The sequence below is a fragment of the Pararge aegeria genome, chromosome 5 (genome assembly GCF_905163445.1).
Source record: "Pararge aegeria chromosome 5, ilParAegt1.1, whole genome shotgun sequence".
Classification (NCBI taxonomy): Eukaryota; Metazoa; Arthropoda; class Insecta; order Lepidoptera; family Nymphalidae; genus Pararge; species Pararge aegeria.
The window spans coordinates 7,225,732-7,252,752 of NC_053184.1; the positions used below are offsets into that span (position 1 = coordinate 7,225,732).

At 35.5% G+C, this 27,021-nt stretch overlaps 4 protein-coding genes across 5 annotated transcripts; 1 reads left to right on the top strand and 3 right to left on the bottom strand.

The window, feature by feature from the left end:
• Positions 1-329: 329 nt before the first annotated feature.
• LOC120623872 (protein PTCD3 homolog, mitochondrial) lies at positions 330-17,350 on the bottom strand. Its single transcript, XM_039890149.1, has 16 exons — positions 17,304-17,350; positions 15,121-15,247; positions 14,868-15,050; positions 13,496-13,724; positions 12,353-12,576; positions 11,431-11,527; positions 10,902-11,063; positions 9,488-9,662; positions 8,941-9,071; positions 7,860-7,978; positions 6,206-6,290; positions 5,225-5,366; positions 4,481-4,589; positions 3,251-3,449; positions 2,619-2,800; positions 330-473 (listed from the first exon to the last, which is right to left on the bottom strand). The coding sequence occupies exons 2-16, from the start codon at positions 15,144-15,146 to the stop codon at positions 389-391; spliced, it is 2,148 nt and encodes a 715-aa protein (XP_039746083.1). The 5' UTR covers positions 15,147-15,247; positions 17,304-17,350; the 3' UTR covers positions 330-388.
• A 1,384-nt stretch (positions 17,351-18,734) lies between these two features.
• On the top strand, positions 18,735-21,113 carry LOC120623954 (protein ALP1-like). Of its 2 annotated transcripts, XM_039890247.1 has the most exons (3): positions 18,735-19,153; positions 19,995-20,393; positions 20,565-21,113. In XM_039890247.1, the coding sequence occupies exons 1-3, from the start codon at positions 18,864-18,866 to the stop codon at positions 20,875-20,877; spliced, it is 1,002 nt and encodes a 333-aa protein (XP_039746181.1). In that variant the 5' UTR covers positions 18,735-18,863; the 3' UTR covers positions 20,878-21,113. The 2 variants fall into 2 exon arrangements, with proteins under 2 accessions (XP_039746181.1, XP_039746180.1); XM_039890246.1 differs by having other exon boundaries at positions 19,995-21,113.
• Positions 19,144-21,308, bottom strand: LOC120623955. The gene is made up of 2 exons (XM_039890248.1): positions 21,113-21,308; positions 19,144-19,862 (listed from the first exon to the last, which is right to left on the bottom strand). Exons 1-2 carry the CDS (start codon positions 21,282-21,284, stop codon positions 19,168-19,170), a joined length of 867 nt encoding a protein of 288 aa, XP_039746182.1. The 5' UTR covers positions 21,285-21,308; the 3' UTR covers positions 19,144-19,167.
• A 544-nt stretch (positions 21,309-21,852) lies between these two features.
• Positions 21,853-26,264, bottom strand: LOC120624135. Its single transcript, XM_039890500.1, has 2 exons — positions 26,138-26,264; positions 21,853-22,408 (listed from the first exon to the last, which is right to left on the bottom strand). Exons 1-2 carry the CDS (start codon positions 26,174-26,176, stop codon positions 21,869-21,871), a joined length of 579 nt encoding a protein of 192 aa, XP_039746434.1. The 5' UTR covers positions 26,177-26,264; the 3' UTR covers positions 21,853-21,868.
• Positions 26,265-27,021: the final 757 nt, after the last annotated feature.

Below are 27,021 nucleotides of genomic sequence, written 5' to 3' on the forward strand. Positions count from 1 at the left end.
GGTAGCTTTAGTTTTAACTTAACGAATGTTGTTTTCAACATCACCTCACCTCACAAACGTTTCAATAGCACCAGTGATTTTCATTATAAATATTAATGAAATATTTTTGATTAATTTGATGAGGTAAACTTTTGGTGTACACTAGTATGGCATGTTGTTTTTGTGTGACGTCAGAAATCCAGTAAATCTCCAAAGGCGAATCTTACATTAGTTATCAGAATCCATCTACTCGTTTAGGCTGTAGCCTAAATAATAAAGGACACATAAATACATCTGATAACCTTAATTGCTGGGTGATAAACAACGTGTTACAAAAATAAACCAAAGTGTATAACTAAATGCAATTTATTAATACTATATAAACTAAATAATATGACTAACACATTGACTATTCACTGTCAGATGACGATTCGCTGTCGCTTTCCGAACTCGTGGAGGATTCAGAGTCTCGTAACGTTGCTCCTGATTTGGCTCTGTTAGAAAAAAAAAAATATATTAAGACCACTAAGAACATACATAGTTTCACGTTTTTACATTGAGAACACACATAATAACATTAGCACTGATATGCATGCCAATTACAAGTACACGTAGCCTTAACAAAGCGACATGTAATCTTAATTTGATAAAATATTGTTAAAAAAAAAAAATAACAAACTACATAAGGAAGGTGATTCGCATGTATGTATTTTAAAATTTGTACCACCAGCAGTCTATTCTCTTCTTCTCTTTTTTCCTAATTCAAAGGTTGCCTGGCAGGGATCGCTATTAAGCGATAAGGCCACCCTTTGTATTCTACTTCTTTCTTTATGTTTCTGTTTTTATTATATTTTGTATATGTTAATGTTGTGGTATACAAATAAAGAGTTTAATAATAACTGTTACAGGCTATTGATGATATTGTTGACTAGTAGAAAGTTTTGGTGAACAAATACTGTAATTAAATAAATAAATAATAATAATAAATATATTACGACAACGCACACATCGCCATCTAGCCCCGAAGTAAGCGTGTGTTATGGGTACTAAGATGACTGATGAATATTTTTATAAATAATATACATGAATACTTAGAATATACATATTAACACCCAGACACTGAAAAACATTTATGCTCATCACACAAACATTTACCAGTTGTGGGAATCGAACCCACGGCCTTGGACTAAGAAAGCAGGATCGCTGCAAACTGCGCCAATCGGCCGTCCAGCCGTTTAGTATAGTTATAGAAAATTTATATGTATTCTATCCTATCTCCATCTCTTGAAGATCGGTTCAACAGTTTGAGCCGAACAGTGGATGTTCTGGTCGGAAATTAGCACTCTTTCGGGTAAGCGGTTTATATTCCACAATTAAAATTATGTAAGGCTATTGTAGAACTAACTATAAGGATTGAAAATAGCTAATTGCTTTCAACGCAGGCTCTTATGATTCTTATCCAATATATTCTTGACTTTGGCATTGATGTTAATCATGTGTATCAGATTCTTTTTTATCAGCAAGGAGGTTTATGATTTATCTTAATTCTGACTTCATAACATGGACGGGGAACATGTAGTTATTTGTTAATGTTCGCGAATAAAATGTCAAGATAAGTGAGCAAGTGATAAGTGTCCGTGATAATAAAGCTGCCGGTTAAAGATTGCATAAACCAGACGCGGTATTGAAAAAAACTACGGTATGGTAATGTCTAGCTACTAGTCATTGTTTTTTTTTTTAAATATAGTCTCACTTCCCATTAAATACTAATCGATGATAGACTAGTGGTTAGAACTTCGGCTTCATTTTCGGGCCGAGTTCGAATCAGTGTAAATCTCTAAATTTTCTTGGTTATATATAATCAATTAAAATATCACTTGCTTAAACGAAGGAAATCATCGTGAAGAAACCTGCTTGCTGCTCGTGGAGTCCATTAATCCCCACTGGGCCAGCGTGGTCGACTATGGCAAAGTCAAAGTCAAAGTGATGAAGACCCCATTAAAAGCGACGATACAATTATATAAGACTTAAATTCTGAATCGAAGCGGGCAAGAGTTATTTTGTTTCTTAACATGTCCATAGATTATTAAGCAATATTCGGTTTAGTGTTAGCGTTGAAGGCCCAGAAAAGGAGAAAAATCGAACAGTGTGATGTAAAAAGTGACTGATGACAAATATGAGCGCTTGCAATAAACTAGCTCAAATCATTCATCAAACAGTTCGGATACGGAAATCTATATTTCTCATGCCTTTGATATCTTGGTAATTTGATCAAATTAATCAAGACGTTTATGACAGTTTGATAAACCTGTTGGAATCACCCTGGTTAATCAAATTTCTTGAACTATATAGATCGCATGCATTAAATACTGCATCATCGTTTACAAACAAATAAGGAATCCAAAAAAAATCGTAGAAGTAGGATCTTATTCAGGCTCTAAAAGGACTAGGTGTCACTTCCAAACGAAAAGACTGAGCGACAAATTAATAACTGACTCATACATTCCTGTAACACTATAATTCCAAGAGTGAGTAAAACAACACAGGAAATTGTAGGCCAAAGTAAAATCGGTGATATATTTAATGCCTACAGACGATGTAAATACCTTTTTAAATGAAAAATAATGTATTATACTCACATGTGATACGCCTGAGCCACAGCCAATGCAGAAGGGTGGAGTGACGTGGCGAGGGAAGATTTCTGCTCTTGCAGTAACGTTTCGACTTCTTCAACGGGACGGTTCAGCATCACGCCTAAAGTTTTGAGGCTAGCCGAAGTTGCTTCTTCGAAACCACATTCCGCTAGGTAGTTTACTGCGAGCTGTGAAGATTATAGAAATATAGATAAATAGACTGACTCTAAGTAAATAGATAGATCTATAAATAGTGCCATGCTTTTCATTATAGGGAACATTGTAAAAAAGACAGCACTATTTTAAAACTTGTAAATTTGGTTCATTTTAGAGATTTAAGTAAGGTTGCTCGCGAGGCATTCTTTCATATTGTCTAATATATCCTACGACTCACAGCAAATGCAGGTGAAACCGCGGGGATCACCTAGTAATATAAAATTACGTTGTAAGTCTATTGTTTTTCTTATTGTGTTATAACTTAAATAATCTTTTTGTTACTTTTAAATTGTTATAAAAATTATAAAAACACAGATCTAAAGGAAATCTCATTCTATTGTGTTTGTTTTTATTTATTTTATCGCACTTATTTATATATATATACAGTATATATAAGGATAAATGGATTGTACGTTACTTACGGCAGCCAATTCGGGTTTGCCAACAGTTGCGGCTTTTTGAGCGACGTCCGCTAGCACTTGTGGTTTTGCGGGCACACCTGCGGCTTGCTCGTTCTTTAAACGCTGTATCGCGTCTTCTACTATATTCCAGTTGGGGTCTAATATGTCTGATGTATCCGAACACAGCTCTACTATGTTTGCTAGCGCGGTTGCTGATAGTCTGAAATATTACTTAATATGTCATACATCTGTGATTATATGCCGTGTGGTGGCGGCTGATTAGAGTACAGTTGTCATCACCCCTTCTCTTCCCGCGGGTGTCGTACGAGGCGACTAAGGAAATAGAATGGAGAACGGGCAGCACCGTCATCTATGCTACTACTACTGACTGCGATCACCCAACATTCCGTCAACGTTGTGTCTGTTGGTATGCCCAACGTGGTTATTATAGACCAATAGTCCCGCTGAGTCCTTAGCCCAAGAGTGGACTTTTATATACCACTGATGATGATCATCATTTTGAGATGATGATGATGATGCTGGAGAACAAACGCATCGATATTGAGACAGCTTAAAATTACAAGAAGGCTATCAACCACCTGTCTTCAGAGGATTCTCGAGTACTTCGGTCACATTGCCAAAGAAAAGAGATGGACACAATCTTGAAAAGATAGTAGTCACTGGCAAAGTGGAAGGAAAGAGACCTCGAGGACGTAGCCCGATTCGTCGCCCTGCTCTCGAGCAGTGCGGATTTTATCCGACCAAATGGCACAAAATTGTCCAAAAGGTTGTAAGTGGAACGGGGTCACGACCCTCAGCAATGAGGAACACGACGTAAAGAGAGAGAGATGATGATCATATAATATATAAAGTTGTGATAGCCTAGAGAAATTGGTTATACAGCCTAGTATTTAAGACTACCTTCTTTGTTGGGGACTGAGTAAGATCTCCGGCAAGCAACTCCAACATTTTTATGTAGCATGCTTACTAAGACATATAACAATAACCTTATGATATATGTTCTAGTTTCTATTATAAAAGTGTAACGGAAACTTGGCTGTACATTGAATAAGGAGAACGGTTTTTAAGGCGAAACTATAAAATTATAGACTGGCATGATTATAGTAAAATGGCAAAGGCATTGTCATTTTGAAAAAAAACTATAAGTATAATCTTTTAGCTTGATAAGGACAGCGTGTTTATCGGTCGGATGTATTTTAACTATATGTCTTAACATATATAATTTCGTACTTCTGAGATGGTGAGCGCCGATCACTGTTTTCCTCTCTTTCTTCCATAAGTTGCCCGTATTTCAATATATCTGCAGCCGCGTTGCGTATCATCGCTTTTACTTCTTCCTCTAGAAAAAAATACTAACTGTACTGCTAGGAATAAAAATAATGTAATATATAGCTTAATTGGATTTGTCATATCATCATACAACCTCTTGCTGGCTCAATGTTAACAATAAACCAGGCAATAACAATATGAAATCTGTATTTTTATCCATAATAATATTGCAAATGTGCAAGTATGTTTGTTTGTTATTGCCCAACATTTGCACCGATCCTGACGAAATTTGAGTACAGAAAGAGCTTATACTTTTAAGACGGACATATGACATCTTATCCTAAAAAAGCACTCACACACTGTTACCATAGGAAGAACTCTGTTATCTATGTACAGTTTGACGAGTATGTAAATTACAGATTTACAGTAACATCTATGGTGACGAAACTTTGCATAGATATGGCTTGCATCCCGAAAAGGTAAACGGTTCCCGAAAGATTAATAAAATAACAAATTTGGTCCGTTATAATATAATTGGAAAAGCTATGAAAACAGGTACAGGTGTAAACAAGTACCCAAAATCGGCACCATGTTTTTGCCGGTAGGGTTGTAACTAAACACGGCCGAAGCCTCCGATGCTGATATTATTACGATAGGTAATTTGGGAATAATTTGGAAATAAATTCCGTTGAAATTTTTATTTACCTTGATATGAGTAACAATTGCAGAATGCCGAGAGTAATTTTTCAACAAGCTTGATGCGCTTTGCATGCCCGAACACCACCAGTTGAGACCAGGCTTCCGCCAATCTAGCCCCAGCTCCTCCCACTTCCAATGTCCTTATTATCTATTAGGAATAAATAATATGTTATGACTTCGGCTTAAATTTCGGGGGACTGAGCTCGAATCCCAGCACTCACCTCTGACTTTTCTAGGTTATGTGCGTTTTAAGTAATTAAAAATGACACTTGCTTAAACAAAAGGAAATCTGCATGCCTGCGAGTTCTCCACAATGTTCTCCAAGGCATGTGAAGTTCACTAATCTACTAGTTCGCATTGGGTCAGAGTTGTGGACTACGACTTAAACCCTTCTCATTGTTGAAGGTAGTGGGCCTATAACTGGTTGATATGGTGAATAGTATAAATGCGAAGTTGTGTCCATTTTTTTGTACTTCCTGTACCAATATCAATAGACTTAATTTTTGGCATTGAGATAGTTGAAAGGAAGGAATTTAACGTAGGCTTCTTTTTATCCCATGAAAACAAACGGTTCCAATGGGATTTGTAAAAAACCGTGATAAACGCGGGCAAAAACTAATTAGTAGATATTACAAATAAACCTCGATATTAAACTGCGGTAAAAAACATCCATAAAAGGAGTGCTAAGCTGTTAGTTATCGATAAAACAAAAATAACGTATTGCGACATTAACAATTACCGTACCTTCCGTACTACCGTTTTTAAATTCAAGATTTGTGTTTGGAACTGCCTGTAGATATATGGAATATTTCCTGTCTTAACCAAAAAAATCTTTAATTATTATTATCCTCCAAACTTACAATTTGCGATTTCAAGTAACGGATAAACAAATCCTTTAAAGCTGCCAAAGCATTACTAATGCTGCAGGTTTTAAATGGGGAGTGGTTATCACTTATCCGCTAAATATTAAAGAAAAAAAAATCTTACCTCCTCCATCACAGTCGGCTCCGGAACATAAATATTAGGCACCAGAGTGTCCAATAATTCTGTTGTTTTCTCGAAAGGAGCATACCTAAAAATGGGAAAAACAAAAATGTAAATCTTTAGAGATTTTGAGTTTAAGATAAAGGTTGTCTACACATTTTCTTTAACAACTTAACTTTGACCCTCTTGATTTTGTATTGACTCAGTACATTCGTGAAGCAACTGGCGGAGCACATAGCCCGGTGCTGACATGGTAATAAGGCAACAGAAAATGCACGGTGCTAATAGACTCCATGAAATGGCTAGACCTCGATCATCAAGATGCACGAAACTGCTGGGTCCACGCGGTATAAGACGTGAGAAGTCAAAATTCCTACAACAATTCTATATCGATTGACAGTTGAGACATTGATGCATACGTTCTAATCTTTCGAAATAAGAATAATAGCTTCCGTTTTCCGCTAAAACTGTATATAAAACTATAGAAAGGTTTCCATACAATTTCACGTCAGTGAGGCAAGCGAAGGCGCACATAAAATATATGGATAAAACATATGGAGGATGGAGTATGGCTTCACAAATGCCTCAATTATAAAAAAAAAAAACAAGACCAAAAAGAATAAGATATGACAGAGGCGTGTTCATTAAGTTTTCAACACCTGACCATTTTTTGAAAAAAAAAAGAAGAGAGCGAACATCTTAGAGGGTCAAAGAAATACTATGCGGAACTTTGAAACAGTTCTGGAACGGCACAGACAAGCCGAGCGAGACTGGCACACACTGTCTCTGCGCAAAAGTCCGTAGATTTTACTCTCACCGAAATAGAAAAAAGTCGATTGTTCGAGTAGTTCCACTGCAACAGAATACCTATGAACCACTTAACACTTGCGATAGACGTCAACATAAATCCAGCCAACCTTAAGACTTCAGATGACTTTTGTGCCGTAGATGAATCCAACAGCTTTAAGTGTTAATTTTCTTATATTTTTGATTCCAGATGAGGAGAGGAGAAAGTCAATAAGGCGTAGAGAGCGAACATCTTAGAGGGTCAAAGAAATATTATGCGGATCTGTACAAGAGCTCTGGAAGTCTGACTCGGACAGACAAGCCTAGCGAGACTGGCACACCCTCAGCGGCGTGCATAGAGGGTATGCACAGGGTATGCAGATGATTTGATGATTGCGAGTAATAAAAACGTAAGGGTAGGCTTTTTATAACCCTTACAATGCCTATGCTTAAGTTATTTATAACTCGTACTGGAGATTCTTATCTTTTTATATAATCTGCATACCCTGTGCATACCTTCTATGCACGCCACTGCACACCCTGTCTCTGCGCAGATACTATACAGATGACTATAGATATAAATTTCCATTTCCCTCCGAAATAGAAAAAAAGTGGATTTGTCGAGCAGTTCCACAGCTTCAGAACACTTATGCCCTATTTAACTCTTCAATAGAAGCCAAAATAAAGCCAGCCATCTCAAGATTTCAGATGACTTTTGTGCCGTAGATGAGTCCTGCGGCTTTAAGTGTTAAGCTAGTCAGGGAGAGGAAAGTTCCGGAAGTTCTGCAATTTTTGATATCAACTTTTTAAAATCGTTAGAAATCTACCTTCAATGCAGGTTAAGTTTTAACATAAAAAACCAAGAACTTACTTGCAAGAAACGGTGACAAGGTGCCTGTAGTAAATGCTCTCTTTGTATGCATCGCCCACTAACTGGTAGTTGTCATCTTTCATCAGTAAGGCGTGTACCCGCTCCGCTAGGTTAACATCCTAACAAGGGTTTAAAGGGCGGTATTATATTGTTGATGGTGCCATCTTTTTCCTTATTTTATATAGCATTATTTATTGATCTGCCAATTGTTTACTTTAGAGAGTTCTGTGCGAGAATTGTCGAATTGTTGAAATGAGTATATTATTCATTCCTCTTATACTGATTTATCGAGATATCTGTTTGGGTTATGGCAACCCAATCGATTCCACGCGGCATCGTACCGGTAGCCAAATCGCTTGGCTGTACGTTTTTGTCTTTGTAGGTAGGCTAACAAGCCACTGCGGAAGCCTCGCCCATCAGACCATTAAAAATTCCAAAATAGCCCCCGCCGGTAATTGAATCCGACACGGTGAAGGAGAATAAATATAAAAAATAAATATAGAAGCCAAACTCAATGCCAATGACGTGAAACGTTGCAGTCGATTCTGTTTGTCTAATATTTGGTAGATTGCAGGAATTTTTCTTTCACTGGGAAGGTTATAATTAAATTATGCTAACATTTTTTGAATATTGTTGGAGATACTAGGACTAAATTTACCTACTCCTACCGTCGATGCCGAAATTAGTATATACCTTTCACATCAGTCTTATAGCGACTGTAGCGTCATCTAGTAGGAAACGTTGCAGTTTCGATCTACATTTTCAAAGGTCCAAATTACAATGAGACACGTTTGAAACAAGAGATGACACATTGCTTTTTTATATTTTTATAATTTTATTAGTGATTTTACCTACACTTGGAGGAATTATCAATTTTATAAATGCATATAAAAATTTTTGGAACTGACAGGATTTGAACCTGCGACTCTCGGGCAATCGCGGCCTGAGCGCTTTCACCAATTAAGCTACGGATCTCCTACCGTCAATGCTAGTTATCTTTAAGGTTTAGTGAAAAATAAATCATACAAATGTGCGCGCTTATTCTTAGTTAGTTAGATGAGATCTTTTTTTCGTAAAATACCTGTAAATGATCACTGCAAACTCCCATGGCAGTAATGAAGAAGTTAGTATCAGTTGCTTGAGTTGCTTTTATGGATTCCCTCTTTTCTAGATCCGCTATTATATTTGTGAGGATGTCGATACGTGGGCCCTCTAGAAAAGAGATGAGTTTTTAACATCTTTCTGTGACATTGCTTTGTTTTTCGAAGATTCAACTTTTTTAAAATAAACCTTTATCCATACTAATAGTATAAATACGGAAGTGTGTTTGTTTGTTTGTCTTTACTTTACGCCCTAACTAAGCAACCAATCGACCTGATTTTTGATATAAAGTTTAAAGGACGTAGAGTAACATACTCTAATTTTGTATCGAAGGAAAACCAAAGGTTCAAACGGGACGTACCTTTTTGTAAATACGTAAGCGTATAAGCGTTTGATCTGAATTTTTGAATTTAATTCATAAAATGATATCAAATATTTTACTAATTTTATGCTTTAATACTAAATAGGTACCAAAAAAATTTATGCACGGCTAGGCTGAATAAAAAAAAAGTTGGTTTTGTACTTACGTTCTTTACAAAACAAGCACAGCAGATAGTAATATGCGGATAGGGTGGGCTCGATGCCCAGTAGTCTAAACTCGGATACAATCTGCAGAGCTGTCGTTTGCAGCATTTTACCGCCGCCCCAGGACGATATGGACCTAAGACATGCAGACATTGTCTCGGAGTTTGGTGACAATCCCTGAAAAACCAAGGTGGTGGCAATAAAGTCACCGGAACAGCTGTCACCAGGGAATGCAATACTAAGAGTAAGAGTTTGTGACTAACACTAGACCTGGCCAATAGCCATAGCAGTAACAAAGAAACGCTAAAATATTTATTTTATCTAATATGGAAAACTTATCTTATATCTTTAAACAAGCAATTCTTGTATAAATAATATATATAATTGGAATCTCGGAATCGGCTCCAGTGATTTTCATGAAATTAAGTATACAGGGGGTTTCGGGGGCGATAAATCGATCTAGCTAGGATTCATTTTCAGAAAATGTCATTTTATTTGTATTTTCCGGTACTAACCGATTTGGTGCAACGAAGTTGCACGGATCAGCTAGTTTTTATTTATATTCTAAGTGTGATTTATTTTCAATAAATAAAACAGCAAAATCTAGCGATCCGCCATGACAGATGAAACGCCGAATTCAAAATTATGACGTCACGTCTATATAACCATAATTTAGTACCGCATTCATTCATATTACTTGCTAAGTTTTTTGTTATTAATACAAAAATCAATAATCTAATGGACAATGACTTACTATAGCTCTAATTTGCCTATGACGTCACAAGTACGCTTAGACACCAGGCGAGCGTAATTTAATACAGGCGAGTATTATTTTTGGAAATATAATTTGCAATTTATATCAATAATACCTTTAATTTGTGCAAAAGTAACATATTTTTTGGCTATGGTAAATACTTCCGAGCATCGTGAGGACAGTTTTTCGAAATTAGTCTTCATGCCTTTTCCAAAATCTAGCGAGATTGTCAGCATTGTGTGTATCAAGAATACACACAAATAATCACAATATACGAAAAATTCGAAAACAAAATAATAAGAATTACAGGTGAAATAAACATTTATTTCAAAAAAAACTTTCGCGGCGCCGGGTTTGAATCCCAGCACGCTCTAAATTTTCTAAGTTATGTGCGTTTTAAGTAATTAAAATATCACTTGCATCAATGGTGAATTGGTCCACCAATCCGCACTTTACCCCTTCCCATATTGGGAAGAGACCCGTGCCCTATAGTACCCCAATACTAAGTCAGTCAGTCAGTCAGCGAGTACTAAGACCAAGAACTTAGCTTCCTTATTTCTTGACATGAAATTATTCTTAAAAAAAGAAAGACTAAAACTAGTTCTGTGAAAATAGATAGAATAAAATTAATATGACCTTATATGTTATGACGATAGACGTACTTGTTCATTCATTTCATGCAATAAACCTTTTAGCGCCTCAATTCGTAGATTAACCCCTTCTTTCAGGAACCCAACGCAGCCCAACAGCGAATTATAAACGGTTGTAGATAGCTGTATGCCTTTTTCCCTCGCCTCTTGTGCAAAAACATGAGCTCGCTCTGCCTGTAAATAAAAAATATATATATATATATATATAAAATGACAATACGCACATCGCCATCTAGCCACAAAGAAAGCCTAGCTTTTGCTTCGGGTACTAAGATGACTGACGAATGTTTTTTTAAATAATATACATGAATACTTATAATATGTACATATAAACACCCAGACGCTGAAAAAAATTCATATTCATCATCCAAACATTTTCCGGTTGTGGGAATCGAACCCACGGTTTTGGACTTAAAAACCTGGTCCTGCTGCCCACTGCACCAATCGGCCGACCCTATATTTAAAAATATACATAAACAGGGTCCTTTGGAACGCGTACTTAAAAACTAACATGGGGATTTATGAGTAATTTGATACTTACCTGAAAATATTTAGCCATTCCTTGTATTATACAGCAGTATGCTTCCGGGGTTTTGGGATCCATAGCTGTGAAGATTTTTTCAGCAAGACCACCGACTCTGTGGAAAGGATAAATTGAAAAAGCAAATTAATATTACTTGACGGACGGATCAAGCAAATGGTAAGTGAAAAACCATGTCTGACAAACTGAGCAACATTCCGCATGGCGTCCATCAACCTGAAGCGTAGGTGTTAAGTTCATGTTTCTGTAACCGACAACTGCGACCTTCACACCGAAACACAGGATTGCAATAATGCTGTTTCGCGGCTAAAATAAGCAAGGCGGTAGTACTTTACCGTACGAGCTCTGTCACAAAAACTCTACTATTGCTTAAACTTTACATGAATATACATAATATATATTATGTTCTGTCTTGAGAATGATTTAAAATTGCGTTAGTTATGGTTGAAAAATGATGCTACCATTTTTTATTATTACTTTATATTTAAAATTTTCAACCTAGATCTCAAGTTTAGTTAGGTACTCTAAATGAAAAAAAAAAAACATGATAAACTATTGGAATAAAAAACATATTAAACTAACAATGAAGTCGATGATAGTTTTGAAAGTATAAGCGAAAATAGTTTTTTAACTCTCGAGGTGTAGGTTATTAATCAAATACACTGTAGAATATAGCATTAGCATTAACATCTTAACAACCCATTACGAGCCAACCAAAGGGTGTGCCTACTCACACGGATTGGTGGGCTTCACACACAGAACATTGTGCAGAACTCCCAGGCATGCAGGTTTTCTCACGATGTTTTCCTTCAACGTAAATACAATTGATATTTTAATTTTAATATTTTTGCTTAAAACGCACATTACTCAGAAAATATTAGCGATCCCATTAGGACGACTACTAGAAAGATCTTTAACTTACCTCCATGTTGCAGCATGTCTGTCCCTTGTTGCAGCCGAAAACCATCTCTCCTCTACCCACTCCATAGAAACTGGTTCTTTCTCATTATAAAAGCACAACAATTGCAATAGAGACAGCTTCAGCTGATCATCTAAATTGTTAACTCCACCAAGAAGCTCAAACACTTTAATTGAATCTTCTAGAAGTGCATTTTCGATTGTGTATCTTAAGTCTTCTTCTGTTACCTAAAATTAATTTAAATACAATCTTTGTATTAAAATTAAAAATCGATTCAACAAAAGTAAAGGAATCTAAATTGCCATGTCAAAAATAGTGTTATCCTTTTCTAAAGGGAACATTGTTGAGCACGAGTCTTAAAACTTTTTATCTGGTTCAGATATTTGTTTACAACGTAATTCATATGATGATGTTGAATGGAAGCTTTAAAGTGGTGTCACATAGATGACACTGCAAATCTGCTGATTGCCAAATTATCAATCAGTAACTGGATGGGAGGATGAGTATGTTTGGAGATGTTATTTGGGTGTCCCTTGTTTGTGCCTTTAATGGCATTTTTAGATACACATCATTATCACTTTTTAGTCATAATGTTGTTATCACTTTGTACTCATAATAATGAGTATAAAAAAATGCTTATAATAATCGTTATCTAAGAGCCCTTCCAACCCACAGCGCATTTAGGTGGGTCAAAACTTTAATTCCTTTTTCTTTTGAGAGAGGATTTTTTTAAGGGACATTAACAGGCTGAGGATGATGAAGAAAATACATAACAGTATGTTACCTCAGGCCACCCGCCCTCATTTGAGCATGGAGACCTATTTCCAGTGGGACATACATAAGGGTTTATTTATGTAAACACTGGAAATAGACTTATAGTGCTTTAAGCTTTTGCATTTGGTAAAAATGTCAAACTAAATTGACACTAAGCTTATGGATAGTGCTATAATTAACACAAAGATATGAAATTGTTTTAATGTTTAGTATAAATTGGGATGATGTCCCAGGAAGCACCAGTGACAAATAAGGTAGGCTTTATTTTCATTTGAAACCTATTTTTTTAATGTAAATAACGTTTGGGTATAGCTATTATTTAAATCTTTTAAATTTCCTTAAGTTTTGAAGATATAAATTTATTTTCATTACCTTACTTTCATCATTATAAATAGGTTTAGGAGCGAATGCTTCAATCTGTGGATCAGCATTAAAGTATGGTGTCTTCATCTTCATAGGTGGGTCCCATTCCCTCATTGTAAACAATTCTGCATGCTCATCTCTTATCCATGCTGCTGCTTTCCTTCCTGCCTCCGCTGACAAAGCGTATGCTCTCTTACGATAGTTTGATTGAGGGATTAAATATGGATCATCATGATATCTGAAAATATTATCAGAATGAATTTAAATAAATTGTTGAATATAATAATTGCAGCTAACAAATGCAGACAGCGTTTTTTCAATAAATAATAATAAGAAGTGACTGTTCAGTGCGGGAATCCATTCAGTATTTGTACAGTAATTAGTTTATTATGAAGTTTTGTAACAAATATGAAAAGTCTAAATAATTCAGTAAACCTTTACAACAACGCATCTTATATCTTATATTATGATTAGATTGAACTTATGTTTGATCTAACAAGCCAAATCAGGTTTGCTTAACAAAAGTTGCATGCTTTAAAAGCAGTTTTCCATTCTAATTTACTTTTCCATATAATGACTTTACTCAGTTGGCTTAGGTAATTTACAAAAAGTTACAAATCTGCATTATATAAATCTTAATAATGATTTCAGTTTATACCCATAGTGCATTTAAAATTCAACATCTCTTGAGAATTCTCTGGTGTTGGAGCGATAAGTGCATTTTCTTTAATAGATTTGTAAATGCATATGCATATTACTGAATTAAGAACGTATAGAACCCACATTTAGCCATTATTACCTGCAGTGCATTGTGTCCAAAAACAGTGAAAACATCTCTGAGAATGTCGCTAGCTCACATACCTTTTCATGGTAAAAATTTATATCATTGGACGTAAAATAATTACAGTGGACTCCCGGTAGCCCGAAAAACGTTTTGCAGGGCAGTGTCGAACTACTGAATTTGTCTGATTATAAAGTCCCTTGTAATTTGAGAAATTACAATCCAATGGTAAGATTCTATGCGTTATATCATGGTCAATCATCCATTATCTACATTAGAAGATTGTCAAAAAAATATTCAATAATAATAGACAAGTTGGATTTCAAGGGGCGCCGGATTAGAGGTGCACTGAACTGTCAACTGCTAAATGGAATGAAGTGTTTAACCACCTGTTCAAGAAACACTACTAAAGTGGAGTGGTTTTTGATGCTTCAATATTAGTTGTGTACACAGTTTCTGTATATTTTTAATTCTATGATGCATATTAAGAATAAAAGACATTATGTGTGTTTACCAATAGTAGATGACCTGCACAGACAATATTGAAATTTCACATACTAATACAATATCAAAATATAAAATAAATAAAATAAAAATTACTTGTAATGTGCTGCGGTAGGGTCAGTGCCAACTGTTGCGGCTAAAGCTTGCAATATATCTGTAGGACTTCTGCTGATGCGCGGAGGAGGTGAAATTCCGTCACTTGACTTCCCTGCCTGCGGGAGCGTCTGCCCTTCTATCGTAGATACATAACGGCAGAAACAAGCCAGTCGAGCCCACTGTCTGTTACCAAAGAGCTTAATTATAATAAATAAATGTTCTTTATTAGGTTAAAAAAAGGAACTTTACTAACCTCGATGCAACTATGTTGGAATACATTTGGATTCACTCCAGTAATACTATTTGTCTTATTAGATTGAAAAAGTTCAACTAGCTATTAATTAAATTTAAAAGTTTATAACTACAACTTCAACCATAACCTTAAATTTTCAATTCAATTCAATTCTTGTTTATGGCTTTTGTCTGCGCCAACTGGGCACAAGGTATTTCGCCAATGTCTTGTAGATGAAGAAGGCACGAAGGAGATTGATCGGTGAAACTAATGAAAAGTTAATTTTGAATTTGTACCAAGAAATAGTTGTTATTAGCTAGTTAGCTCTTTAACCTAAGGACACAGACAACACATGCATATATATCTTACACGGATATTTTTTGTACATTATACTTTAATTTTATTACTTACTATATATTTACATAAAAATCTACAATAAGGACTGAAAACAAACATTAAAAAACATTTAACACTCAAAGGACGGGGGACTTTGGGAGGAAGAATGGTGGGATTATGAAGGTTAACTCATGTTTCTTGGGACGTAAACTTTTACAGTTCCACTGTAGCAGGGTTATTGGGCCCATTTTGGAGTAGTTTAAAAAGTTGGCTTAAGTTTTTGGCAACGTTGGGCGGTAAGGGAATTTCACTACATGGAGCGACAATACTAAGTAGAAATTCGGAGATAAACTCAAGCATTTTACCTTGGGAGGGAGGGTTCTCAACATTGTTGTTGAGAGCGCATCCATTAGGAAGGGATGAGGAGTAATCACCGACAATAGTCTGAACAGCTTTTTTATCGTAGCCCTTTGCTAGAGGAGCTCGGGGACGAGGAGAGCGGAAAACTGTTTGCCGGTAGGAGGTTTTGGAGGAAGTTACATTAGTAGGAGTAAACATTTCTTTTGTTATCTCAGCATAGGACCTGCGGACAGGAGGAAACTGAGATGATGCTTCAATGTAAGATTTATTATTCTGAGACATGACCATTTTAATAGATTGCTGCCTGGAGAATTCTGGGCAGTCTTTATCAGTAGCAAAATGACTACCAGAGCAGTGTAAACATGTAGATAATTCCTTGATGACCAAACATGAGTCACCTGTATGGGGCTGAGCACATCTGTAGCATCTGGGCTTAGATCTGCAGATTGTTTTAATGTGGCCAAAACGGCAGCAGTTCTGGCACTGTATTGTTGGAAGTTTATATGTTTCAACTGGCAGTGAGGTGTGGTATGAATATACCTTAGCAGGAAGCATTTGCCCCCTGAAGGTTAGGACAACAGATTGGGTAGGCACCCAAGTGATGACACCCTCTGTGACAGATTTTCTGTTCAGTCGCCTTGATTTCAGAACCTCACCACAGCCAGGCGGGAGCTCTAGCGAATCAACAAGCTCGTCCATCGACCAGTCCACGGGAACTCCTTTCACCAGCCCCATTCTGGTTATGTTGTATGTGGGAATTATAGCTCTATATTTGCATAACTTCAAAACTGGACTAACCAGAAAGTTGTTGGCAGCTTGGGCAGAAGTAAACTCTACAGTAATTTTGTTGCGGCCTATATTTTTGACGCCGTCGTGGATAATTGAACCAATTTTGTGTTTGTGCAAGAATTGACCGAAATTTATAGCCCGTAATGACGCTCCAGAGGATGGGTCCTCCACTTCCCGTGAGACTTGGACGATAAAAGGCCCATTATCATCGTCAGAGTATGACTTGGCGCCTTCGGTGAAGGAAGGATGTATGTAAAGGCTTTGAACGGATGGGTTTACCTGAGTAGGATCAGTTATAGTTTTTTTGGCCGCATATACGTTGGTATCCTCTCCTTGTCGTTTGCGAGACGAGGCTGATGCCCCCGGGTCGGGCGGCTCAGGAGGTGTATCTAGATCCATTTTACTGGAAACACTATAACTACAGACACATAATAAATATTTAACCAACACCAAATACGGTTAGATTTATACGAATATCACCAATAACAACTATTTCTGCTGCTGTGTAAATTCACATAAAACACCGAAATTACACCGGAATCTCACTAACACGTGTGCACAAATTGACAGGCCAAGTTACAGTTCAATATAAACAACACCAAATCCTTTTCAAGACGAGTTTACAGTAAAATCAAAGAAAAATTTGAGAAAACCGCGTCCGCCATGTACGAAGTTTCCCGCCGAAAAAAAAAAAAAAAAAAAAAAAAAAAAAAAACAACCTTAAATTTTATAGTTACTTCAAAATTTCACAGTCAAGTGTCAACTGTCGGCCGTCAACAAACCAAACCATAGACCCACTGAATCACGTTCATTCAAAACAAAGAGTGTTTTTAAATTATTGTTCGATTATCAGCGGCTGGGGCGGCAGCAATTTATCCTAAAGGCATCTCAGTCGAGTTTTGATGCATTGCTAGATTTTGGGGTTATCCCAAAATCTAGGGGTTCCATTGTAAGAGAATAATTATTATCGAAAGAGATATTCTTGCTATTGTCATGAATGTATGGATGAAGTTTTTATACTTCATTGAAACGATGGAAGAATATTATGAAGAATGAATTGTTCAGCTACCTATGTATTTGTGGATTAGAGTGTATAAAAGTTAGAAAAATCAATGAATGCAAGATACAGGTTTTTCTGTATTTTGTATTTTGATCAATAGTACTATTCTTAGTTCATTTTTAAGCCCTGCTTGTTTGAATGGTCGGTTTTCGTAAGTTTTTGATATTCTTTCCAATATATTTTCTGCTAATCTTAATATATATAAATCTCCTGTCACGATGTTTGTCCGCGATGGACTCCTAAACTACTAAACCGATTTTAAATTAAATTGGCACACCGTGAGCAGTCTGGTCCAACTTAAGAGATAGGATAGCTTAGATCTTTAATTATAGTCGCAATTTTATTTTATTGCAAATTATTTGTCTATAATTAATTGACAGTCACATGTTATATATATATAGATATATATACTACTATACTCATTTAAGGCTTAGCGATACTGAATACTTTAAAAACAAAATCAAACGCAGACGAAGTCGCGGGCAACAGCTAGTACTTTATATGCTTTGACACAAAGCATACTAGCCTGAACCTTAGGCGTATAGGAATACAGAACGTGCGCCTTTCGTGTGTATCAGTGATACGTACCATTGTTTTAGAACGAGCTCTGTATGTACAATATCGTTGAATATTATGCTAAGATTGGAATCGAATGTCCATCATCATCATGTCCATCATTTAACACGTAAGGAAGTCTATCGAGCCTCCTGTCTTTTTTTTGGAAGTCTATCTCCATTTACCGATCAGCTTTTATACTAGCCGTTATCCAATGAGGACTGCCGCGAACAGCATAACGTAGTGACACGGAACTAGCAAAGTATCTACTTGGCAGAAAACAGAAATACCGCTTGATACTTTATACTTTTTTTCGCTGTAGTGCTATGGCGCAGCACTCTAAAGCATGCCTATAACGGAAATATAGACTAGTTGACAAAATTAAAGTTTACTTATCTGAAACTTCGATCTTATTTGGTTGAAAGCAGATACATTTAGTGAGTATGTATGAGACTATACCGTAGTGAAAACCAAGCAAGAGGCCGAAGTAGTGTTTATCTATCAAAAGACACTTTATACAGGTTATTTATATTTACTCTTAGAGCTAGTTCAGACATGGCGGATTCCGCGCGGATGCAAATCGCGCGGTTCTAAACGCAAGTGTTCAGACAGGCGCGGATGTACATGCGGAGTGCCGTTATTCGCATAGGGTGACAGTCCAATCATGGAAGTCGAAGAAGCAATATGTGTGTACTTGTTGCTCCGTAAAAAAGAAAGAAAGAAGAAACGGCAGTATTGGGTGCATCCAATATTACGCGATCGGTTTACTCATGGTCAGTTTCAGACTTTATATCCAAAATTAAGAAGTTTTGAACCAAAATTCTTCAATTATTTGAGAATGTCGATAAATTCATTTGATGAATTATTAGAAATGATGAGTAAACAAATTGAATCTAATGATACCCATATGAGGTCAAGCGTGTCCCCAGAAGAAAAACTCGTGATCACATTAAGGTAAGATATTTATTTTATACGTCAGAATATATATTTTGTACTATAGAAGACTGTGAATCGTCAGTGCTATTGCATGATAAAGGCGATGGAGACTCTCCTGGTACTATTGTAGAATATCCAGTGAAATATCCTTGTGGGTTTGAATATTGTTGGTTTTGCCAAAATACTGCATTAGGCGTGTTTTGCTGGCTCGTGATATGAATAGGCGATGGTAATTTCTGCCCTTTCTGTATTACCTGGAGCAATTCAATTTTAGTAGCCAATCGTTTATTTTCTGGAACTTTCTTTAACTCTTTATACAATGACATGCAAAAAAGTTTATCATCATCATCTTGCTTTGACATACTTTCTTGTATTTGTCTTTGTATTTTATCTCTTGATTCAATACTATTTTCTAATATGTTAGACAATCGCTCTTCTGAAGTAATTTTAGTTTTCTTCCTTTTATTGGGTACCGGTTGTATTTCACGTGCATTTACAAAATTATCTAGCTTTTGGTCAATGTTCCGAATTTCTTCATTTTTGGCTTCATCTATGTTTGTGATAGTTTCTTTGTTTTCTATCGTCTTCTGAAGAAAAGAAAGCCGGTCGAAATACATGTATTTTGAACCTTTACATGCACCAGAACCAGAAGGAATTGATTTGCCTTTCTTGAATTCCTTATTATAAGCATCACGGATGTTCTTCCATTTTTTTTGTAATGATACACCTGGAACAGAAATCACTATCTTTAACAAATATAAATACAGTAGCGGTTAGGTAATTCAAGACACTCATTATGCTTTAACTAGCGGACCCGGCAGACTTTCAAAACGATACAGATTAATATTTTATTTTTCAGATATCTGGGTACTGGTTGTTCCTTTGGAGAACTACATTACAACTTTCGTCTTGGCAAATCTACAATCACAGGAATTGTCCGTGAAGTATGTGAAACTCTGTGGGAAAAAGTCACAAAAAACGTCATGCCTGAACCCAGCGAAGATATATGGAAGAAAATAGCTAAAGATTTTGAAAAATATGCAAATTTTCCCAATTGCATAGGCGCCATAGATGGCAAGCATATAAGGATTACAAAACCCAAAGATTCGGGTTCTTTGTATTATAATTACAAAACTTTTTTTTCCATAGTACTGTTGGCACTTTGTGATAGTAACTATTGTTTTACTTTCATAGATATCGGATCTTACGGAAAAAGTAGTGATTCTGCAATTTTTAAAAATTCAGCATTTTATAAAAGGTTAATAGAAAAGTCATTACACATACCAAAACCTAAACCAATATCTGAAACAGATCCTAAACCATTGCCATACGTCATAGTTGGCGATGAAGCGTTTGGTTTATCCGAAAATGTAATGCGACCCTATGCAGGTAAAGGGCTATCATATGAAAAAAAAATATTTAATTACAGGTTATCAAGAGCTCGACGTTTTATTGAATGCACTTTCGGAATTCTGGCAAACAAGTGGCGCATTTTTCATAGGCCTATAAACGTGAATATAGACTTTGCCGAAGACATAATAAAGGCCTGTTGCGTGCTACACAATTTTGTTAGAACTAGAGATGGTATACAGTATGAAGATACTTTACATACTGCGCCAATGAGTAATCTTATTACATTACATGCAGGAAGGGGTACACCATCATCATTAAACATTAGAGACAAATATGCTAATTACTTTGTGAATGAGGGTCGTGTAGAATGGCAAGACACGAAAATATGAAATTAAAATTGTTACAGTTCGCGCCAAATAACTAAACTCAAGATGGCGCGTCGCGTTGGTGGGTTGTACATATTACAGTTAATAGCTATACGTTACTGTGGTAACGTGATAGTTTTCCCGCGCTCGTTACGTACCGCCAAACAACGTTATACACATTTCAGTTATTTGGGGTGGACTGTCTATTACAAAACATGTAAACTACCCTGGTAAAATGTATAATTAAATGTCTACTGACCAAAAAGAACCTTCTTTTCCAAAGAATCCTCATTTTCTCCAAAAATCTCCACCAGCTCCTGCCAAGCTCCGTTTTTAATCGTTTTGTTAGAATATTCTGCACATTGGATGTTCCACAAAGCAGGTCTTTTTTCCACCTCATCGATGAATAGCTCGGTGTCGAAGCGATCCATTGTCACCGTCCGATACGCGCGGCTTCCGCGGAGCAACTGAACGCCCTCTAGGTACGTCAAGTAAATAAAACCGAGCGGCGACCGCGCGAATTCATTTTCTCGGTTGAGCCGCGCGGATTGTCAATCCGTGCGGACAGGTATGAACGATTTGTAAGGCGCTAATGTAATTAGGATCCGCGCGGTTCAACCGCGCGATTTGCATCCGCGCGGAATCCGCCATGTCTGAACTAGCTCTTAATGCGGATATAAATACTTATTCTAGCTAAAGATACAGTTATATACTATTTAATTTTATTGTTAACTTTGACAGCTCTGGCTTTAAAGGTTTTGCGTAACTTCTAAGAATATAATTGGTATGGAAGAATGGAAATTGTAGCTGAATATATTAAACTTCAATGGTAAGTAATTTCCGTAAATTATGTTTGGTGTTGGACTTACAATCATTATTCAAACCATTGTGTATAATATGGAAATTTTATCAGCCTTGACCTGTTTTTTAAAACATACTTAGTACGAATTTTATTTCTTACAACTTAATAACAGGAAGTTTGTAAATAACATAACAATGTAAATTTTTCAGATGTTTATTTTAAAATTATTAAAGCAATGAAGGTAATTTTTGTTGCAAGAAGCTTGCTCAAGCGTGTGGCACTGTTTTTAAGAGAGAAATTTCCTGATAAGTTCGGCAACTGATCGATCGAGACCTCAAGAACTTTGGGCGGTTCAGTTTTGAAATTACATTTATATAAAGTTTCATTAACACACATCATTTGTGAGGGACTAAATACTTCATTGAATTCACAAGAAATAAGTCTTGCTGTTATTATATCTCTTAAATCTTTAACACAGGTTACGTAAGATGTGCAATTTTCACTAGATTGGTAGACAAAATTGCCTTCTTGAGTGCAATTATATTCAGGTAGACATTGGTATGTAGTAACGTTAGTGCATTGGTTTTCTTGATGACTATAGACAGAGTTTTCCGGGCAAAGAAGATCAAACTTCGCGTAACCTCCAGCACCCATCAAGCACATAGTGTATCCTCGGCAGTCTAGATCTTCATTGTTTGGAAAACGTCCTCGATTTTGACACACTGTTTCTACACTTATCCCTTCATAAACATTCTGCAACATAGCGAAAATTAAATACTTGAAAAAATAAAATGGTAGTCTTTTAGATAAGCAATGTACTTAGTAAGTATTCAGAAAGTGTTGAAATTATAAACACAGAATATTTTTAGTGTTTTAATGAACGACCGTTACAATACATGTGTAAATGTTATTCTAAAGTTATAAATAAAACATAGTAGGTACGCAAAGTCGCCTGTTTAAATAATTCGATTTAAAGCACGCCTTCTACGATTTCTTAAAACTGTCTTCCAATACTCCATAGATGATTTGTTAAAAAGTACAACAATTGTCTGTAGAACCAGTCTGTGATCAAATGCTACTAGGATTATTTTTAACGGCCCCGTGGTAACATCGTGAAAGCAGGCACTCAGAAGAAGAGACATCATGATAATGTCGCTGACAATCGCAACGCCCACCACTGATACTGCTCGTGTTTTCCCTGTACGAGCTATTACTGTCCTACAACAGGACAGTACGTAAAATACAACTCTCAGAAACACAAAGAGATTCAAGGTCAACAAAAGGTATGCAGTCAGTAATACTGGTGCCATCTCCTCTAAAATCATGTTCAATTCGTAGATCATTGGGATGACGAATTCTGAAATCCCTTCCACGATTAAGAGGGTGGTGTAACTAAATATTACAGCTTTTCTCTTTTCATAACTTATCTTCCCTGTGTATAGCAGCACCAGTCTTAGGTATGCTAACAATGTTGCACATAAAGACCAACAAATTGAAGCTACAAACATTTTTGGAGCCAATATTGTTAAAAAGTGGTTTAAGTTCAAATAACGTAAGCACAAATGGATAGTTCCAATTAAAATTTCATTTAAGCTAATGAAATTGTGAAGCGATCGCCATTTTTTATTAAAACACCAAACTATTATTAAAAGTAATGAACATACAATGGATAAATAAGTGCCGATTGTTGAGGATATTGCGACAAACATTTTGTTTAGAACTAGCGTACATAAGCGAGTTGCAGTTAGATTAAAATCTAGTTCATTAAGTATAATTAATTACGTTGACATTTTAGCGTTATTAATAAGTCTAATAGCGACACAACACTATGCTGTCGCACTAAGTTTCTGTCTGTCCGTATCTATTACCTACGTAATACTCATTATGATCTACCGATGATTATTTATTGGTGTCAATTATTATTCCTGACTTTCATACATACGACACTATTTTCAACATTCCGTGTACAAAACGGATGATTCTGTTGTATCACATCGTTTAGCTTTACAAATGAGCCTCTTTATTTTCAATCTCAGTTGCTGGAGCTAATGATACAAAATGATTATCGTTGTTATCTAAAGGCACAATTCCGTAGTCATTGTTTCAGTGGGATATATATTAAAAGAACGAAAATGATTTTTAGAAATTCTCTCGAGATAGGATTAATTCTAGGATTAATAGGAAAAATAATGACTATTGTAGCTACCATTTTAATTGCGTTAGAAATACTTGTAGTAATATTTCAAGAAACAACAGTGTCGTAGTATACGAGTAATAACGGCATATATTTTAATATTTAGTCTGCACTTGGCTGCAGTAGCATTAAAACATTCCATCTGAATGATTTCGACTGGAACCAGAAAGGTTTAATCACCTGAATCCTGTGGCGATGAAGGATGAAATTTATTTATCAAATAACGTTATTACAGTTATGTGAGTTAGAAAAAAGAGCTAGACAATAATATAACAGCCTAATAAATAAATGATAAAAGCATGTTAACTCAAAAATGTTCACATAACTAAGGAAAAAAAGAGACTCCCCGCTATTAAAATAAAGCAGTATGCTTTGCTTCTCACCGTTTATATTCTCGGTTGACTTATTTTATGCTTTTTCCTTCGTTTTACTAATATTACTTCATTTGAATATATTATGTATTTTGCCAGACGGCAAAATACGCATAAATATTCAGCTTAGGAAAGAATTATTTTTAAAACTGCACTACACTCTGCTAAATTTATTTTACTAGATTGATCGCAACCAAAGGTTATAAGCATAGGTCTGTTATAAATGATAGCGGCCAGGATATCATGACTTTTTCTGCAATATTAATTGAATTTAGCATAACAATTATTTATTTATAACTTAAATTTATACCAATTTTTGTAATCATTCGTCGGATTCTTCACGAACCATAAATACTTGGGTCAATGCTGAAATCTATTATTAGATAATTGGATCAATTTTATAAGAACTGCCGTTCCAGTGTTAATAATAAAGGCCAGTGACCTCTATTCAATGGTATATGAGAGAAATAGTCCCTCCTATGCACTAAATGCTGCAGCCTTAGGTTTAAGCGAGCGTGTTTACCTACCTACTTAGGTACTTCTTAAAAGAACCGAATCACTTCTGAGTAAAAGTAACTGATGTTATGTTATAGGAAGCTGGTATGGTGGAAAACGGAAACCGAAAGGGGTTTGCAGGGTTCATGAGAACCAAGGAGGCAAAAGCGCTCCGCAGTTCGATGTTAGAAATGTGAGGATGGCATCGAATTGTTCCTGAGCACTTTATGAAATTTGATCACCAAATTGTTTGAACATTTTTGGAGAAGAACACAGAAAAAGACTGACGACCATTGGATTTTATCAATATAAAAGCGTTGTTGATATTTAAATATTGGATAGAAGCAGGCGTTACTTCGTGTTATTCTATGATATACTATGAGAATGAAGTTAAATTTGCTATACTTCGCGAAAACCAGGAGAATCAATAGCAAATTAAGCTTCATTTTCATAGCTGTGTTGATATACTTAGTTCAGTTAACTATATCTGGCGTTATACAACAATTATTATTCATTAATTAAAATAACTGCTATACCGATAAGAGCAACCACCATGAGTTACAGTGTACTGTTTGACATAAGTTTTAAAATTATTAAGGTATTTTGGTTTGATAAATCAAAAACAACCATGTATCGGAATAATGCAACTTTCTCCGTCGTTTGTATTGGTTTAGTAAAAATGAAAATGCATAGGCATGCATATGACATCAGCTTTTTGTCAGTGTTTATATATATATATATATATAAGAAGATTAGATAGAAACCAAACCACGATATTCTAATTTCCCCTAGGAAAAACCAAAAGTTGCTTTTCCAAAAGGCAACTCATGTAAATTTATTTGTTCATAAAATTAGTTTATAAAATTGTACAAGATTCCAGATTAATATATGGGCAAAAAAATCAAAATAGATACTTCATTACTCCTATTATTTTGACTATTCGCTCGAAATGGTCGAAGCTTCGTAAGGTGATTTTATAAAACTCCTCCAAGTCGAGTCGACTGCATAAGGTGATAGATTGTTACAAGCAACAATTATCAGTAATACTATATATAGGATACAAATTAAAATGTGTTAAATTATTTAAATTTCTATACATTTAAAGGTTAACTCAGGACACTTTTCTTTCGTAAATTTTGTATGATACCCGCCGTACGTCGTCACGACTACAAGACTAATTTTCTTACCTAAGCTAATAGAAAATTTGTTGCCCACTTTCTTTGTTGGCGTTTATTACGTTTATTTAAAAATCCCGTGGGAACTATTTGTTCTCCTGGCATAAAAAGTAGCCTATGATACTCTCTATCCTTACAACTAACTCTATGCCAAAAATAAAGTTGATTGATAGCTAAGTTGTGGCGTGAAGAAAGGACAAACAAAGAAACACCCTTTCGCATTTATAATATAAGTAAGGTTACTTACAAAAAATAGAATCAATAAGCAAAAATGGTTAATACACATTTTTGTATTCAAATCCTTTTATTATGTTGGTAAAACTTTCTGCTTTTCTGATGATGTACTTAATAACCGTATGTGTTTCATATCACTGGCGAGATATAAGCGGAAACTGAGGAATTCTATCATGATAATGGTGTGTTAAGAATAATAGAGATGTACCTATTACCTCATAAAACTATCGATATCTAAAGAAATTCTTGATGATTTCAATTACTGTCTTTTTTAATTATATAAAATTTTTAAATTATATTAATATTAGCCTAATTATTATTTAATTAATCCTTTTTCGTTATAAGAATCAGAAACGGCCCACAATGATTTTTAAACTCTCAAGTGCAGTAAAGGCCGAGTGACAATTCTATTTATCGCGAATCTAGATTGCGAGAGTAAATAATCTAGATTAAAACACTGAAAGATCGATGTTGTGAAGACAACATGGACAACACTACATTGAGAGATAAAATACGTTATTGTTTGAACAGAACTGGCTCCACACTGTAGTCCATATGTGTAAATATAATATAGTTATATGATGTTTTGTGAGCATAGCTTGGATTTTGATAAACACTTATATATGTATTAATATTAACTTGGTATTTCGCTCTTAAAATACTGAAAGCCATATTTAGTAAATATGACACCCAACGAAAGCCTACATAGTGCATTATGTTAAATTGTAATAACCAACAATCTTAGTTTTATACCTACTACTTTTAGGTTCTTTAAATTTCCAATACCTAAGGTGTCAGTGAAAAATTTGTTAAAATCTGAAATGTCTCTGTAAAATCTTTGCTGTATACAGATGAAAGAAAGAAAATAATTAATATTTTATCGTAAAGAATCTAAAG